This window comes from Lutjanus erythropterus, chromosome 12 (assembly GCF_056507025.1).
Source record: "Lutjanus erythropterus isolate fLutEry1 chromosome 12, fLutEry1.hap2, whole genome shotgun sequence".
NCBI classification, from domain to species: Eukaryota; Metazoa; Chordata; class Actinopteri; order Lutjaniformes; family Lutjanidae; genus Lutjanus; species Lutjanus erythropterus.
Window position 1 is genome coordinate 18,579,928 of NC_139328.1, and position 19,553 is coordinate 18,599,480.

The window sequence follows — 19,553 nt, forward strand, 5'->3', positions numbered from 1 at the left end:
TATAGCTACCTCTGCCTATAGCTGACTTTTTTAAATATCGCAACACATTATTTCAATAACACGTTATTTTTCATAAGACTCTAAAACTATTCCACTATTCCCGACGTGTAACCGGTAAAAACAGTATCTATTAGCATACAATCTCATTTAAAACCCCGGGATAAAAAATAAGAACCAAAAAGTAGACTAAAAATACCAACTCTGACCACAGAAAGTGCAAGTATTGTATCAGCTGGAAGCGGGACAATACTACGGCGGAAAACACACACCTCTCACTAACACCTCATATTCCTCCTGTTAGTCTTTCTACGATTAAAATAACGTGATAAATATCGTTACGAGGCGAAAATAAAGTCATTTCAGGCGTGTATCTGCGGTGTCGTGTTAAGGTCACTCGCTGGCTGCCTGAATTCCCCTCTTTGTGTTTACACATCCGGGTTTCCCTGTTTGCAGCCCATTCCCCATTTAGAAGCCATTTTGGACACAGATCAGTAACATGCATGTAAACCCCGACCGACCTCCCGATGCAGCGGTGCTACTATTCAAGTGAATAACCTCAAAAAGAGCGCTGGGCTTTCGTCTCGGATGGTTTAACGGCTTCCCGTTCGGTGTTTGGATCCGCTCCCGATGCGAAATGCCGCACCTATTAATGGACTAACAGTCTGGCAGTCAATTAATCGCTCCTATCTTTTCTTGCAACATTGTTGCAGCGTCGCGGCTATTGACACGCGTTGTGGTGGTGGTGGTGGTTAGGCTGCGGAGGGACCGGAGGCCTGTGGTCGTTTTGATCCCCGGACTGATGTTTTGGACAACCTGAGTTTTAATGTTCGCGACGGAAAGTGGCGGAAATCTCTGTCCTGTATTTAAAACGGAACATGTCTTTTTCATGGCTGACTTGTTCACTTCTTCTGGGAACTTTATGCGCAGGTAAGAGGTGCTATTGTTGGAATTTTTGCAACAGTTTTTTTTCTGTCGAGTCCCAAGGCAGAGGCATTTTTTCTTTTTTTTTTTTTTTTTGGTGTGTGTTTGAAATGTCGACCCGCGAACGAGTTTACGTTTGTTGGCTGATTAAACTTTGTTAGCATTCAGCGGTGGTGGTGCTGGTAGTGGTGGTGAGGGATTTTATTCTCTTACTTACCCATAATCGCCTTTTCTCCCCCTCTAACACGTCTATTTCACACACGGGAATGATCAAATCAATAGCTGCGACTTTTTGTTTAAAAATACCAATAAGTGGCACTAAAAATCTGCTTTTTTTTTTGCTGAAAAATCCCCCAAAATACATCAAAATTTGACACTGTTGCGTACATAATCGCCTTTTCGCCCCCTCTAACACGTTTATTTTACACACGGGAATTAACCAAGCAACAGTCGCATCTATTATTTAAAAACTACAATAAATAGCGTCAAATTCTGTGTATTTATGCTGAGAAGTTCCCAAAAATACATCAAATTTTGAAACTGTTGCGTCCATAATCTCCTTCATCCCCTTCTGACATGTCCATTTTACACACAGGAATTATTCAATCAATAGTTTAAGCTTTTATTTAAAAAAACACAAGAAATAACAATAAAGTTCTGTCTTTTTAAATTGAGAAATTACACAAAATTGGTCCAAATTTAAAGCTGTTGCGTCCCAGCAGTGGCAGAAATAGAAGGCAGCAGCTGCATCAACATCCTGAAACCTTCTAGGCTTACATCTCAGGTCTGCACTCTTGTTTGTGGTCACAAGAGCCTTTGAAAACACACTTTCTTTCTCTCTAGATTTTCATAAATCAATGTCGTTTGATTTGAAGAGACAGCAGCTGGTCTTTTACCCTGAATTGAGGTTACTGTTACACAGCCTGTGACTTTGTACCACGTGAAATTGAGCATGAGGCTTGTTTTTCTTTTGTTTGCCTTTTTTTTTTTTTTTTTTGCAATTCATACTGTGTGTGTCCCCTACCCAGGCTGCCCTTACTATGACTTAACATTTTGACAACAACAATATCCCCTTCCTTACCCCCTCTCTCATGAAATGTTTTTAGCTTTTTTCCTCGAACTGTAATAAAAATTTCATTGAGGCACAGCTGTCTTCTGTGTGCCAAATAGAGCTGTGTGGCTAATGCCTTTATGGTTTATAGATTAGGACTAGTATGGAGTGTATACTAAAGCTGCTTCTCCCAGAATTCATGTTGTTGTGGTGTAAGCCTCGGTAAGTGACAGAGGGAGGGGGTTGGGGAATGATCTTGTAGTAAAAGTCCTCCTGGATCATGTGACCACAGATATCAGAAATGCCATCTCGGCTCAATGGAGCATTGAGCATCTCTGCTGCTCTGCTGTGTGTGTGTGTATGTATGTGTGTGTGTGTGTGTGTGCAATATGTGTGTGTGTGTTTTGTTCTTACTACCTTCCTTCCTTCCCATCCTTAATAATGAGCATGATGTTTGGTCATTGCATGCATCTCTGTGTGCTATAATGAAATCCATTGTATGCTGCTGGACAACTAAATGTATGTATGTGTAAGTGGATGCGTGCCTCAGTGAGTGAGTGAGAGAGAGTGTGTGTGAGTGTGAGTGTGTGTGTGTGTGTAATGGGTTGGTGGGGGTAACACTGGGGGATGGGCAGCCTCCTATAGGCAGGGATTTAAAGAGACATGCACTATTTTTTCTGTGAACAAAGATTATGCATGAATGTCCAAGCGGACACTGTGACTGACACGTACAGTGTGTTATCTGCTCCACAATACATCAAAAAACACGTCTTTATGTGTGTTATTTTGAGTTTAAATCCACAAAGAAGGGGAATAAAACCCTTTTCAATTAGGAATTGTGCAATAGTAGGAGACTGACAGCTATTGTTACATCTCTGTGGGTTAGGGGCGACTATTTCTGGCTAAATGACAGTAAAAGCCCTTAAAGAAGGAGGTCTTATCTGTGTCTCCAGATGTGTCACACTCCAGCAGGATACAAGAGTCCTTATCTTTAGAAGAAGAAGTAGCAAGCCGGTGTGTTTCTGTGCTACAGTAGGGCATCTCATTGTTTTTTTTTTTTTCATATATTGCTAATTACATTCTGTCATTTTCCCCTCCCTTTTAGTTGCCCCTCTCTCTGAAAAGATCTTTTAGTGAATGGGATTATTCTGAACTACTATTCAGCAACAATTTCGTAGCCCAGAGGAACTCCCTTTTTACTACAGAGAGCTCCCAAACTTGGCAGTGTGCCAGAGTGATGATAGAGGCTCTCTGCTCAGAGATGTTTCTTGGTGGCACAGAGCGGATCCTGCGCCATATGTCCACGCTTCCTGCCGTTGAGTTGCAATTCATTTACCATGTGAGCTGACTGAGGCCTTCTGTCTGTCCGTCCGTCCCTCACAGGGTACAGTCTGGGCGAAGCGGAGACCCGGGAGTGTGTGTACTACAATGATAACTGGCGTACGGAGAGGACCAACCAGAGTGGCTTTGAGCGCTGTGAGGGGGAGAAGGACAAGCGACTGCACTGTTATGCCTCCTGGCTCAACTCCTCAGGGACCATCAAGCTGGTGAAGAAAGGCTGCTGGCTGGACGACTTCAACTGCTATGACAGGTCGGGGTCACCCAGCGAGGTCACTGTCGCTCGCTGTGCTTTTACACTCATGTTTAAGGTGTCTGGTTTGTGCCCAGAGTGAGTGGCAGTGGGTGCAACATAAATATCTGCATCAGTGCCCACATGTTAGTCCTACACATCCTCATCTGTGTGACCCGGGATGTCTTCAGGGACAGAAGTAAAATCTGCAGGAGAAGATCATCTGATCAGTTGACAGAAAACTAGAAAAAAAAAAACAAATGTCATTAGACTAATTTATCAAGCTATCTAGCCTTTCAAAATGTGAGTTTTAGCTGTTTTTCTTTCTCTTTTTTATAACCTATAAATTGAATCTTTGGGGTTTTGGACAAAAAAAGCTATGTGAAAATATATAATTTTTGTTTGATGGATCATCAGTTGCATCCCCAAAACATCCACATTTGATATTAAATGTAGAATAAAAAGATGCAAGATATATAACCAGTATTGCATTGGTTAATTTAAAAAAAATCTACATCATCAATGTAAGTTTCAACACAAATCACATAAGATAGCAAGCAAACAAACTATAGCTGCAACAATTAATTGATTAGTTGTCAACTATTAAATTAATCTGCAAATATTTGGACAATCGATTCATCATTTTGAGTCCTTTACAAAGACAAAATGTCAATGCTCTGATTTCAGCTTCTCAAATTGTTTTCTGTTTTTTGATTATTTTCTGGTTTCTGTACTCCTCTGTGATAGTAAACTGAATATCTTTTGGTTGTGGACAAAACAAGACTTTGAGGACATCACCTTGGTTTCGTGAAACAGTGATCAGCATTTTTCATATTTTTCATATTTTATGGACCAAACAAGAAGGCTAATCGATTGCTTGATAAATTGATCTACAGATAAATCGATATGGAAAATAAATCATTAGTTGCAACCCTGAAATGTGAAACATTTCCTAGTTTCAGCCTCTCAAAATGTATGGACTCACTGTTTTTCATTGTTATATCCCTGTAAATGGAATATTTGGATCAACAGATTTATCAATCAGTTAGTTGCAGCCCTAAAAATATCCAAACCTGAAATAAGATACTACATAAAATAAAAAGATTCAAGACTTATTACCAGAGTCACTGTGGTCCATTTCCATTGGTTAAAAGTGTTTGATCACTAACATAAATCTCTCTAGATACATCACATAAGATGGCAAGCAAACATGCAAAGTACTATGGAATAGAGCTGCAGTGATTATTATTTGCTTCAAACAAAAAAGTCAAACATTTGCTGATGCCAGATCTTTAAATGTAAAGATCTGTTGTTTCTTTGTCTGTTGTTTGAACACACAACTTATATTTCAATTTTTTTGACATTTTATAGACTAAATGATTAACTGATTAATAGTGAAAATAATTGTAAGTTGCAGCCCGACTGTGGATACTGTACGTACATGGTACTACGTTCACTCTGCAGAAGATAATTCTTGTAAACGTCAAAAGCATTTTTGCTGACATTTGCTGCTCAAACGATTAATGGGCTACCAAACTAGCTCTTGGTTAGGACTGCAACTAATCTGTTTATTATTTTCAGGATTATTGATTAATCATTTAGTCTATGAAGTGTCAAAAAATGTGAAAGTGCGCACCACAGTTTCTCTGAGCCCAGAGTCATGTCTTATTGCTTCTTTTGTCCAACTTTTCAGTTACCGTCATGAATGATAAAGAAAACAGCAAATTCTTACATTTAGGAAGCTGGAACCAGCAAATGTTTGACATTCACATCAAAATAGTTGGCTAATTGATTGACCAATCGATTAATCATCTAATTTTACTGCTCTTGGTTAATCCTTCATCGATCGAGTAGTGGTTTTAGCTCTAAAGTGGTGTAGACAACATGTTTAAAACCAGATATTTTCTAGGAGGCATACAGTCTACTGCATCCACACATGCAAAAATCTACACACGCAGAATATACACGACTGTATTGTATGTAAATTATTTAACACACTGTAAAACACAAACTGAGGTCAGCTAAACAGATTGACTTACAGTGGAGTAATAAAAAGATTAGGTTCACATTACAGTCGTGTTTTATTTTGATAGGACCCCCTTCTATGTTGGGAAAATGTTCTGCAGCCAGCAGAGCTCACATTTGCTCGTAATGGGAACGAGCAGAACATCTGCATCGACAGAGCAGAGTGCAGCTCGATGTCCACAGCCTGATGATGGCGGAAAGATACAGTGTCAGCAGGCCACTCAGGAGTTTGTAAGTCAGGAGGAGAATTTTAAAGTAGCCTTTATCAGCAGCCTGTGCAGAGCTGTGTGGCACCATCAAACTTCTGCTCTTTAATATTCAAGCCACAGAGTTTTGAATAGGTTCTGGTGGCTCATGAAGGAAACACAATTATAATATTTGGCCCTAAATGACACATCTAAGTGTGTGTATAAAGAATTAACCATTAGCCACCAATAAAATAGGTATTTTGCAATGTGTTTGAGCCTTTTCTATTCCTTTCTGATTGTTAAAAGTAGTTCTAAGGATAGAAATGACTGCTATTATGAGTGACAGTGGCATGTTAATGTTGATCAGTGAGGGCGGCATTAAATCAAAAGCATATTTTCAAAAGCTTTGCTGGAATGGGATGTGCACAAATTGTAGGTTTGGAAGCAGGTACAAATTCAATGACAGTTTGAAGAGAAATAGCTTCGGTCTGAAGTGCTGTTGGCTGTAATTATGACTATAAGGGAAAATAGAGGGACCCGAAAAATACTTTTTATTCTGATCGGTTTAATCGGAGCGAAACGCTCAATAAAATAGTGACAGAAAATGAGGTGTGATGAACAGGCGGGCAATATTTTAGAAAGTTAAAGGACAGTGTTAGAAATATTAATTACAGTGTTTTAAAAGCAGTTATGCAGTCAATGTTCATTAAGTGTTAGAAACACCCCGGTGACTGGAGGTCTAATAGTACACAGAAATCATGGTTTTGTTAAGACCCGGTTTAGGAGTCACAGTTCGGTGTGAGTTCAGTACAGTGTGAAGGAAAAAATAATTGCTTAACGCCGAGTTTACATTAGACTTTTTTTTAAAGGCCATTAATATTCCATAATCCTGTCTATATAGAGCAACTACTGGGCATATATGTTTTAAATATATATAGTATAGTTCATTTTTTTCCCTCTTTTCCTCATTTGGACACAGCAGGTCACAGTATGCTATAAAGCTGAAAACATCTATTATTCTATAAAAAGGCAGCATAACCAGTAACCAGTACTGAAGAGTGCACGAGTTAAAGCCAGTAAACAGGACAAATATTTCTCTATCCATTGTAGAGCTGAAATGATTAGTTGGTTAATTGATTAGTTGATTGAAAGAAAATTAGTTGGCAACCAGTTTGTTCATTAATTAATTGTTTTGTTCATTTTTCAAGCAATAAATGTCAAACATTTGCTAGTTCCAGCTTCTTCAACGAAGACTTCGCTGTCTTTCTTTGTCATTTATGGTAGTAAATGTAGAGTCTCTGGGTTTTGGACTGTTGTTTGGACAAAAGAAACAATATGAAGATGCCACTTCTGGCTCTGGGAAATTGTGATGAGCATTTTTTTTTTTTACAACATTTAATTGAAAATTGAAATTTAATTGAAAAATAATTGTTAGTTACAGCCCTTGTCCATAGAGGGTTTATGCACAACAAAATCAAAGGATAGAAAAATAGATACTCATCCACTCATTACATCAACTTAAAGACCATACCTTGTTTTACTATCATGAGTTTGCCACATATCTGGTCTCAACATTTGTTTATCAACACACTAATGCGGGTGTGTTTTCTATTGTTTTAGGCAAGAGTGTGTCTCCATGGAGGAAAACCCTCAGGTCTTCTTCTGCTGCTGCGAGGGGAACTACTGCAATGAACGATTCACCCACCTTCCTGACATGATTGGCAGTGGCAACCGAGGTGAGCGGCAAATGCATCCCACATACAGTACAAGGAAAAAATAGGTCTTTGCTTTTCCCCTCCGATTAGTGGGAGTGAAGCTTAACCTTGCATGTAATATTAAAAAAAACATCATGTATAGCACATTATGATGAAATCTCTCGTGCGTTTTGCACAGATGTGTTGTTTTTTGTTTTTTTTTTAGGTCACTTGCACTTATACATGTGGTATTGGTGCATTCAGTACCTTTGATTTGCATTTGCTGGTAACCCACAAGTCAAAAAACTGGCATGTCGTAATTATTCTGTTCCCCTTTCGACAGTGAAAATCCGGCCTCCACCTCGAGTGCCGTCCCTGCTCAATGTGCTGGTGTATTCGCTGCTGCCTCTCTGTGTGCTGTCGCTGGCCCTTGTCCTGGCCTTGTGGATGTACCGCCACCGCAAACCTCCCTACGGCCACGTAGACCTGAGCGAGGTGAGAGACTAAAGTGGTGCCACTAAGATTAGTCTTAACAGTCTTTCACTGCATATATTTTCCTTTCATTTTTTTGTTGATAATGTTTGAGTCTCAGTAGTGTCAACCATGGCGGCAGCTGCTGCCTATAATAATTACCCAGCTCCTCTGTTATGTTCTTGTAATCATGGGCTCTGAGTTATAGATAAAAGAGAGGGCACGAGATTAGTATGGCAGGAAATTTTTCATTTAATTAACACCTGAAAGTGCCATTTCCTGCAGTGTGGAGCCTTCAATCATGACCAGTAAAGCTGCTCTTTCACTGTATTTATATTACACTATTATATATAAAAAGATTTATTTTTCATTGTGTTTTTTACTTTCAGCAAAGAGTGACAAATACACTCACAGAGCAACCATTTACTGCATACTACAGTTAGAAACTGAGTACAATTAGCCTGATCAGCCACTGTCGGTAATGAGTACACACATTATTAAATCATTAATCAAAACAAACTAGCAGCAGACAGCCTTATCATACTTTAGCTGTTACCTAGTGTTTCTGTAGTGGTGACAAAACATTGAAAAATATATGTATTAGCAGTTTGAATTAAACTTAAGTCTTCCTGCACTCTTTGGGGAAAATACTGCCCCAAACTCCCCAGAGCATTTCAATAATTCCTTCTGTGTCTGTAAAAAAAACATAACTCTAGAAACACAAGATAAACAGACAGAAACACTACGTAACTGCTAAAGTATGTTAAGGTTGTCTGACATTGAGTGCAGCTGAGTATTTTTTGGCCGTTACCAAAGTAACTACCTCATTTACTGCTTCCTGTCAGGTTCTGGAGAGAGTACACCTACCTTCTGATAATCTAAACATGTTTGGTGTTATTGAATAAGAAGATGCAATTTAAGATGGCTCAGACTGACTTTTATGTCCATTGCTCAGACGCCAATGCCTGTGATTTAAAAAAAAAAAAAAAAAGTGAGGCACAAAACATCATCTTTTCAATAGATTTGGCAGAAGAACTTAACTGGTTTTCCTTGTGTGTCATGCAGGATCCTGGACCAGCTCCTCCATCTCCCCTGGTGGGTCTGAAACCACTGCAGCTGCTGGAAATCAAAGCTAGGGGGCGCTTTGGTTGTGTTTGGAAAGCCCAGTTGATGAGCGAATATGTTGCTGTAAAGATCTTCCCTGTTCAGGTATGTTCATCAATATTAATCCACGGTATTTGTGTTGTTTTAAAATGCTGATTTCTCAGCTCCAGTTTGTGCTGCTCATATATTAACCTTTGTCTGTTCTATCTTTGATGTCTTCAAAGACTCTTCTAACCATCTGGATGAATAAATGTCCCGTCTGCTTCTCATGTTGGGACTGTATTGTAATTTTTTTTATATTCCAAGCTTTTATTGAGGTTCTGAGCGAAGCTTCAAATGTCTGCCATCATTTATGATGTCATCACCCTGAAAAATAGTCAAATCCTCAATTTGAATAAAGTGATTCATTGGATTTATTAGAGCCAAAGTAGATTTTTTTTTGTTATTCTGGTTAAATTCAATGTAACTCATAGTGATTGTTGCTGTGCTGCACTGTTAATTGAGGTGCGTGCCTCCTCAAGTGTCTGGTAAGTGGGAGAGCAAAATGGTTTTTGAAAGGCTTAATGCCAAAAAATATTGATTGTAGCAGAATTTCTGTCTAATTTGGGTCTTATCAATGTTTCTGAAACTGGGATAAGATGTTTACATGTACATAACAAAGCACGGATACTCAAAAAACCTGATAATAACCAGGGTACTGGTGTGCATCTAAACACACTCATGGTTAACGTATATAGTTCTTGGAAAAACGCTCAGTGCTGCGACTTCTAATGTTATACATGAGAGGCACAAACTGGAGGTAGCTGCTTTGTGTAACATAAATATGGACCCCATTGTTTTCATGAGTGCTTGTATAAATCATGAAGACCTAAACACAACTCTCTGGTTTGTGTAGGATAAGCAGTCGTGGCAGAACGAGCGGGACATATTCATGACTCCAGGGATGCGACACGAGAACCTCCTGCGTTACATCGCCGCAGAGAAACACGGAACCAACCTGGAAACGGAGCTGTGGCTCATCACAGAGTTTCATGAGAGGGTGAGTGCTTGTCTCCCCGTATGTGTGCCCATATATAGCAAATTCACAGTGAGGTATAGGGCTTCTGTGTTTACTAGAAGCGCAGAACATTTTCCAATATCGGCAGAGGCCTTTATTTACCTCAACAAAAGAGCATCACAGCTTTTATTAAAGACGATTTTATTACTTATGGCAGGTCTGCGGCACCCACTATACCTTAAAGTGACAGAAATGCTTATGCTGTTTATTTTTAAGCATATAGTTTAAAATAATAATAATTATGACAAATACTACTAGTATTAAAAATAGCTGTAAGTATTGAGGAATTAAGATTGTATGATTAAATCATCCTGTTTATTGCTCTTCTCAACAAAGGTATTCATATATCTAAACAGGATTAAACAATAATTACCATAACCACAAATGTAGCATTACATTTGTGTAATGACTGTCAGTGTTTGTCCTCATCGCACCGTCTATCCATGGCAGAGATACAAACATATTTAGTTACAGTTATTGTCTCTGTGCCATCGATGCTTGTGTCATTTATTTGGGTTAAATGTTTCTATTTTTGTCAGTATTTTTTAGTGATATTTTATTTGATTAGGATTGTATGTGGTACTTGACGGTAGTCTGTGTATTACCTACAGTAGATGCCAAACAGCATGTCCTCAGTTTTGAGAAGCAGAGGGGTTTACCAGCATAGAAGCTAAGCATTGTACTGCGGTTGATACACCCATTAACAAAAGGTATTTTAGCCACTTGAAAAAGGCCCACCCAAAAAAAAAGTCAAGATCAGTTTAATTGTATGGTGAGGGGTCAGTTTAATTGTATGGTATATGATAGTTTTAGCCACTTTCCCTTGCTATTTGACAGCCTTTTCTGATGGGAAACCACTGTTATATAAACCAAATATCACTTTCTCCAACCCAACCAAACTCCATAGAAGAAATCAGTAATTTTACCTCTCAAAACAGGAGAACAGTTTGTCTACCGCTGCCTCAGTCCATTAGTTTGTTTGTGTTATTGTGTGACGTTGGAAATTTCAAACTGTACTTTTAAAACACCAAAGTCACACAATTACACAAACAAACTAACTGAACTGGGCAGTAGTAGACCAGCAACTCCAGTGTTCTGCACAATAAAATGACTGATTTCGACTATGGAGTTTGGTTGGTTTGGAGAAAGATACTTGGCTTATACAATGGCGGCTTTCCATTGGAAAAAGTGTCTGACAGTAAGGTAAAGCTGTGAAAATATTCTAAATATACCGTACACTTAAACCTGTATTGACTGTTTTTTTGTTTGTTTTTTCCAGGGGGACCTTTTTAACGTGGTTAAAATAGGTTTTGTTGCTGATCCTGTCCACAGCAGTACATTGCTTAGCTTCTGTGCAGGTTCTCTATACTGAGGCCTTACTGACCATCTGCTGTAGATAATACACTTGACTATGGATAACTACGTAGACCATACAACCCCACATCAAATGATCTTAACTATCCCTTTAAGCTATATTGTATAAATTTAGATGCTCTGGTGAATCTACATTATTCTGTTGGCAAATGAAGTGAAACGCCCGGCCAAAAACAATCTATTCCAGGGTTACTGTTGGCACTGATTCATACAGTTCTTGTGCAGTTATTAATCCTGGCACCTGAATCTTTTCTGTCGTTGCATGTGTGTGCAGGGCTCATTGACAGACCACCTGAAGGGTAACACTGTGACCTGGAGTGAACTATGTCACGTAGCAGAGACCATGTCCCGCGGCCTGGCCTACCTCCATGAGGACATTCCCAGCTACAAGGGAGAGGGGCCCAAACCCACCATTGCACACAGGTAAAAAAAAAAAAAAACAATAACCCAATCCCCATGTGCCCTCTAAAGCCTTAAGCCCTGAACCCTCATGGACTTAGCTGACGTTGCCAGTTGTGTTTGAATGTGAGAGGCTGCAAGGGCCTGAAACTGTATAAATAGGAATGGGACAACAGTTTGTGATGTCATGTTACCTTAAATGTCAGAGACTTTTTACTTGTTATTTTTTACCTAATATAATATGGGTAATATATAAATATAATATATAAACATTCAGATAAACTGTAGCACATACAAGTCAAATTTAAATGAGAAATGCATATGCAAAGAACGTAAGATTAAAAAAGTTACATAAAAATAATAAATTGGGTACACGTACACACAAATATTAATATATTCAGTCAGAGGTTTCAGATAGGGATTTAGAGGTTTTCTGTTTGCGAATAAAAAATAAACTTGCATATAGAATAAAGAAATTAATCAGATAGTCAGCAGTGCTGTCATGTATGAACTGTCCTTTTTCTTGAAGGGTTCCTGGAGTTCCCATGGTAACCCAGTGTTTAATGTCATAACAGTATGAAAGTGTGGGAAAGTCAGCAGAAATGTGGACATATTGAAAGTGTGCGTACAACCTGAAGCCTTCACAGACTTACTGAGAACGTACTTTATAGTCTGTGAGGGTGGACATTGTGAAATCCTGACTACATTTGATTTTAGATAGAACATTTTATTAGTATTGCTGTCCTCTGGTTTTGCTTGAGCGTCGTAATGATTTTGTCCTGAATATTTTTTTCTCAGGGACTTCAAGAGTAAGAATGTGATGCTCCGAGATGATCTGACTGCAGTCATTGGAGACTTTGGGCTCGCTGTACGATTTGAACCTGGAAAACCTCCAGGAGATACTCATGGACAGGTATGGAAACACTTCACTACTGCTTTTTATTTCAACATTGACAATGTGATGCAAGTCTGAGTAGCTCTCACTTCTCTGAAATGTTCATATAAGCTTTCTAAAGTTGTTGTAGTGTATAGGTTCCTTCAGTGAGTATTGACCCGACAGTTTGGAGTATGTATAGAAGGGGTTACTGTGACTCATATTCATTGCACTTAATTTGTAGAGGTGTTTTATTTTGACAGCCTTCTTTTGATCAGTGTCAAAATAGCTTAAATATAACCCACTCTGATTACTAGTGACATATAAAAAGTGCAAGTGTGAATGCTTTTTATAATAAGTGGGAGCTGTTAAGAATAAAGCACATAGTGGATGTTTTTTATTGTAAGGTTTGACATTTAGAGATGGTGTTAATTATTCATAATGAAAATAATTCAGGGTTTGTTGCTGTCTGCAGAGTAACTTTGGTAGGTTTAACTAGGGTCAGCAGCAAACCAGGATGTTGTTTGATACTAAAGCATTGTTTTACATTTCTTTAACTGGTTCACTGTTAGGTACATTAACCAGTTCCTCACTGGTCTGTGTGGAAATATTGAGCTTCTGGATAAATTATACTGTTGGTATTTATTAGGGATGTAATGATATCAAAAACACAAGGTATGATAATACTAGATACACTTTTGTCAGACCAAGTACAAGTACTTACATTTCGCCACTACTGAGTATCAATATGCTTACTAAGTAATGTCATTATAGTTCTTACAATGACTTTAAAAATCAAGTTTTATTTTCATCAGATGTTTCCTTGAACTCTGCGTTGTGTTAGTTCTCTAGATGTTTTCAAATTGGTTATGTTGAAGTAGCTACTCTTCGTAAAGTGGTATCAGCTTTGGTGATGTTGGAGATGTTAGCAGGGCACGAGACCAGTACTCAATGCATTATTATTATTGGTGCATCCCTAGATAATAGCACTGTAACAAAAAAAAGTCCTTTATTAAATAATACATCTGATGTGTGCAGTATATTTGGTTTGTATAAAATTTCTTTTTAATTTCAAGTGCTTCAGCTTTCATTCTTTAATAAATATGTGCAAAAAATTGGCATTAATTGTCTCTGGGATTTAATGTTTAAATTATGTACACAACATAAAACAATGCAGTGGTCAGTAGCAGTTCTTTTAAAAAATAAAATAAAAAAGAAATAATTAACCATATAAGCAACCCTAACCCATATAGCAAATCTTTTTTACATCTTTTCACGCCTTTAATTTTTGCACCAATTTATGGTGAGTCGTATCAATAAGAGTAGGTCAGAAACTAACGATTATTTTCATTGTCGATTTCATTGTTTTCATTGTATTTTAATTTATAATTAACAATCAATCAAGTTGTTGTTTTGTCCATAAATGAATTAAAAATGGTGAAAAATGTTGATCACTGTTCCTCAAAGCCCAAGATGACGTCCTCAAATGTCTTGTTTTGTACACAACCCAAAGACACTCAGTTTACCGAAATCAGAGAATTTACATTTCTTAAAAATTACTCAAACCGTTTAATCAGTTATCAGAATGGTGGTTGATTAATTTCATAATCACTTAATAACCAATTAATTGTTGCAGCTTTAAATAAGAGTATTGAAAAGCTTTATCAATATTGGTATCCATACAGTCCTAACAATACCCACCCCTAGTGGTCAGTCAGTAGATTTTTTAATGTGGAAAAACACAGCATGGACGGCATGTGAAGCCTAATGGACTCCAATTTTGGCTGCTGTTAAGGCAATCTTTTAAAAAAGCAAAGATTAGTTTGATAGCTTAAGTCCTTTTCATAAATGTAATTCATGCACATACTCATATATATATACTTGAATTCCTGCAGGTGGGTACGAGGCGTTACATGGCTCCAGAGGTGCTGGAGGGAGCCATCAACTTCCAACGAGACTCCTTCCTGAGGATAGACATGTACGCTATGGGCTTGGTGCTGTGGGAGCTGGTGTCCCGCTGCTCAGAGACCGACGGTGAGTCAAACAGTGCAGGAATGCTGCTTTGCCAACAGGTGAAAGGTCAGCGTGCTTCAGGCTGACCTCATAAACAAAGGACTAGTTTTCGTTTTGTCTGGGGAAGCAATCTGATCCAGGTTAAAGTGTAATGTGGGCAGAGAGCAAGTTTCAGATTTTCCAAAACCAAACACTGCAATATTTACTTGACTTGATCTCTGTGTAATGATTTCCATCCTGTGGCCCCGCCGCCCCTCCTCAGGTACAGTTGGCGAGTACATGCTGCCGTTTGAGGATGAAATAGGCCAGCATCCCTCCCTGGAGGATCTGCAGGATGTGGTCGTGCACAAGAAGATGCGTCCAGTCATCAAGGACTGCTGGCTCAAACATCCTGTGAGTAACCGCTGAAGAATAACTCTCGCAGCTTTAACAGCAATACCAGGATGCCATGCATCCTTTTTTCCAGTGAATACAGCTCCATTATCTGAGGTCTTACTTCTCTGAATCAGTTTTTATTGCTAAAACTTTTAGGGCACAGAACATACACTGCTCTAGGAAATAGATTTTTATTTAATGTTTCAATTATTGAAGGTTAATTAATGGGTATTAAGGTTTTTAAAATGGGTATTTTTCAACCTGGACCATATTTGTAAGTATTTTTGTGTCTTTAGTGACTAACAACAAGTTTTGAAATTGGTCCAGTATTGAGGGAGATTGCTGCAGCCAGCCAAAGTTAAACTAAGCTAGAACAAAATCAGGGGCATATAATTTATCGCTTAACCAAGGTTCAGCTTTTTGGTTCAGACTGTGGTCGGGGAGAGGTTTCACACCTGTAATTGTTTGGCTCAACCAGAAAACTCTGAAAATTTAGATCAAACAAGGTTGGTCTGAAAGGGAAAAATAGGGACCAGGTTGAAAAATACCAAAATTACCATTTAAGTTATGCACAAAAATGCCCTTTTAAGAAAGCAAGAACACAGAATTACAGACTTAATCATTTCTGCTTTGCGGCTGCAGGGTCTGAGCCAGATGTGCGAGACCATCGAAGAATGCTGGGACCACGATGCAGAGGCAAGATTGTCGGCCGGCTGCGTCGAGGAGCGCATTGGCCAGATCGCCAGGACGATCAGCAGCACTACCTCAGACAGCCCCGTCTCCATTGTGACGTCTCTCACCAACGAGGACCTACCTCCCAAAGAGTCCAGCACCTGAACGGGTGACACCATCCTTCACCTGAGCTCCTGACTTTTTAATTTTCTCAAATCCAAACTCAGCGGGTCTCCGTGAATATTTAAAAGCATAAAAAAACAACTAGCAACGTGAATGCAGCTGCTATTTTATCCCAATACTGGTATTTTTTTTTTCTGTTTTAACGTTTTCGGTGTTTAAAGTCGGATCCTACTAACACATCCATCTGCTGTAGTTTTGAAGTAGTAATAAGTTATGCGATGGGCACATCTGATAACACCCATGTGTCAAATCTTAAACGTTGTCATTACCTCATGTATTTCTTTTGTGTTAGTCTATTTTTATTACCTCATGAGTTGTTATCTTTGTCGTTTTTCCCTGTCTTGGTCATGATCGTCTGCGGCCAAATGAAATGAACCTTTTTGCTCCAAACCTCGGACGACGTGCTGCACACCTCGGAGGAACCGTTTTGAGACTGTTAGACAAAATATATTCATCTTCCTCAGGGGTCGAAGCTTCTCGATTTTTAAACTCGAGTGCGCTCCCTTATTTTAAACCTGTGAATGCCTCTGAATGGAAATGGAAAAGATCAAAAAAAAAAAATCGGAGCACACCTGTTTTATCGCAGGGGGAGGAGCTAAAACGGGGAGCTAAGCAGTTGTATCGGACATTTTGGACTTTTTTGAAGATTCGGGACGAGCGTCTTGTCCCCCGGGGAACTACCTCTCAGGTATCCAGTAGGCTTCTTTGGAACATTTTTCTCTAAGTTGAGAGCCAAGCTATCCATCTAGCTATCATGGACATATTCCTGGATTTGTCTTGTTTTTTAATTGTAGAAATTCAGAGTTACTCCTTTGCCAGTGCCAGGGGCATTGACGGATGCTGCCTGGAGTTGCAATGTTACACATTCTTGATTTTAACTTGTCTGTGTGAGTGTATGTATGTGTGCATGGGCGTGTGAGAGAGAATCTGAAGACTAAATGATGTGAGATGGACAGAGAGCGTGTTTTTAAACTAAGAAACCATGGACAGATAGTTGGGGGTTTATCCTTGCGAGGGCCATACTTGAGTAAGCAACATGTCTGTTTTTAATTTTCATGGGTGTTTGTTCAATAGACTCAGTTGGACACCAGTCCCCAGATACCTCAGTCACTGTACATCATGCAAGGAGAGCTCAAATGGTTGCCTTTGTCTCAAATGCAATGCCATAGTTGTACCATAACATGAATACCATACATTGAATGTCCGTTATGCTGCTGTGACTATTCCAGGATACTCAAGGATTTGTAGATGTACATGTATTCTTTGTTAATATAACGCTAATGATATTATGTGAGGCTAATATTCTTTTTTTTGTGTGTTTTTTGACTGAGTAAGCCCTCAGCTGCTTACTCCTCCAGACTGACCTCAGATATTCTGACAAGTACCTCAGGCTTTTTCTACATGTATATCAAGTTGTGTTATGTATTTTATTGTGTTTTAGTAGTTGAGATATTTTATTGCCGGTTGGGCCTCTTTGTCTGTGGAGATTTTTTTTCTTTTTTTTTTTTTTCTTTTTTTTTTTAAATAGAGCCTGACCAGTTGTCACGGTGTTAATGCTGTACAAACCTAAAAGAAGAAGAGAGGCAGATTCTTGTAAATAGACATGTACACACAGTTGCCGAACACTGATCTGATTTTTTTTTAAAAATACACAATCAGGGCATTAACTGTTCTCATTTCACACAAACAGAAAGGGATCGCTCAGTTCCACCTCGACATATTTAAAAGTCAACTAGCCCTGTGATTTTTTCTTTTAAAGGGACAGTTCACTCAAAAATCAAAAATACATATCTTTCTCTTAACAGTAGTGCTGTTTATCCATGTAGTTTGTTTTGGTGTGAGTTGCAAAATTTAGGGTTAATGACCACAGAGATGTCTGCCAATTTCCTTTCCAAAAATCCTTACCTGGTTAGTTAAGAAATACACACACCTTGTTATGAGCAGTTTAATGTAGGAACTACTTCATTTCTCTAGTAGAGTCTACCAGAAGTAATGTCTTTGTACTAGAAAGAAAGTAGTTCCGGTAGATTATGCCATAGAAAGAAAGTAGTTCCTACATAAAACTGCTCACAACAAAAGTCTGTGGATTTCTTGAGTTACCAGGTCATAATTTCTGGATGGAGACATTGCTGATGAGTTTTTCAAATTTATTTTTTGGTATTTTGAGCACCACAGGCTGAGTGCCATCTAGTTCCATTATATTTGAGGGAAGGTAGTAGAGCTGAACTGCTAAATTGATGATGAAATTGATTATTAAATTAACAGCTAACTATTTTGATAATGAATTATTTTGCTTTTTTTTGAGGGGAAAAAGTAAAATCACTCTGATTGCAGCTTCATAAATGTGAATATGTTCTGGTTTGTTTACTCCTTCATGACAGTAAACTGAACATCTGTGAGTTTTCGGCAAAACGAGACATTTGATTTGAAGATGTCTTCTTGGGCTTTGGCAGACAGTGATTCACATGTTTCAACATTTTTCTAGACATCTCTACACCTGATATCTCTGAAACTCTGCAACTCGCATCAAAACATTTCAGAAGGATAAATAACACCACAGGGAAAATTTGTACTTTTGATTTATATATAAACCGTCCCTTTAATTATACGTGTGTGTATATATAGAAATACATATATATACATTTTTTTTCTTCAGATTTTTCAAGAATGGTGGTTGTGTTACTGATTTCTATGAATAATGGTATCAGTTCCTCTGGATCAGAAGCTGTGTAGGTAGCACTTGCATTAGAATAGTGTGTATATCATCGAAAACAAGACAAAAAAAAAACAAACAAAAAAATCCCTGATGGTTTGGTGCTGGCGGCTTCTGTGATTGGCCACCTGCTGGAAATGCCAGTTTGAACAGTATTACCTCAATATTAACCCGCTGATGTGATGTTCGGACTTGTTCAGTGATAGTTTATAGCCACGTTGGACAACACACAGGCTCATCTGTTGTGCTTTGATTAGTGCTGTGGAAAGATGGTGATTATAACAGTGGTCTGTAACGCTTGCTCCTGTGCAGTTTTTGGTAAAGAACGTGTGGGGGGAGAAAAAAAAAAAACATCAGTACAGAACAATGTTTTTAGTGTTTGGAAATCATCGATGTGTCTATAACCACATGACTGATTAATAATGCAGCCCCATTGCAATTAATGTAAACAGTGGCATGTGCGTGGTCCAAGGGTCCAGCAATATTTATTATACAGCAATAGTCACTTGAATATCATAGTTTCTGTAATTAAACTCTGCTGTGACTTACAATAAAGTCCATCTCATCACACCTGGATCATGTTCTGATGAGGACACAATGTCAAAACCTCCTGACAGAAAGACAAAAAAAAAAAAAAAATTCCTGTGGGTTGAATTTTGGGTGTGTGAGTTGAACGTGACCCAGGTGCTTTCACGTATTGTGCCAGAAAAAAAAAAACAACGATCACCAAGGAAAAATCTGCCGTGGTCGCTTGTTTACCTCCAAATGCTGTCTTACACCCAGCTCTTCTGAACAGAAAAACCAGTTACCTCATGCAGTACCTCGTTAGTAACACTAACATCGAGTCAGTCTCATCTTCAAAAAGAAAA

At 38.5% G+C, this 19,553-nt stretch overlaps 1 protein-coding gene across 1 annotated transcript; it reads left to right on the plus strand.

Moving 5' to 3' along the window:
* Positions 1 to 455: 455 nt before the first annotated feature.
* On the plus strand, positions 456 to 17,611 carry LOC146317872 (activin receptor type-2B-like). The gene is made up of 11 exons (XM_084731338.1): positions 456 to 927; positions 3,356 to 3,563; positions 7,376 to 7,491; positions 7,793 to 7,944; positions 8,986 to 9,129; positions 9,920 to 10,063; positions 11,730 to 11,878; positions 12,653 to 12,767; positions 14,624 to 14,762; positions 15,004 to 15,134; positions 15,759 to 17,611. The coding sequence occupies exons 1-11, from the start codon at positions 876 to 878 to the stop codon at positions 15,951 to 15,953; spliced, it is 1,545 nt and encodes a 514-aa protein (XP_084587464.1). The 5' UTR covers positions 456 to 875; the 3' UTR covers positions 15,954 to 17,611.
* Positions 17,612 to 19,553: the final 1,942 nt, after the last annotated feature.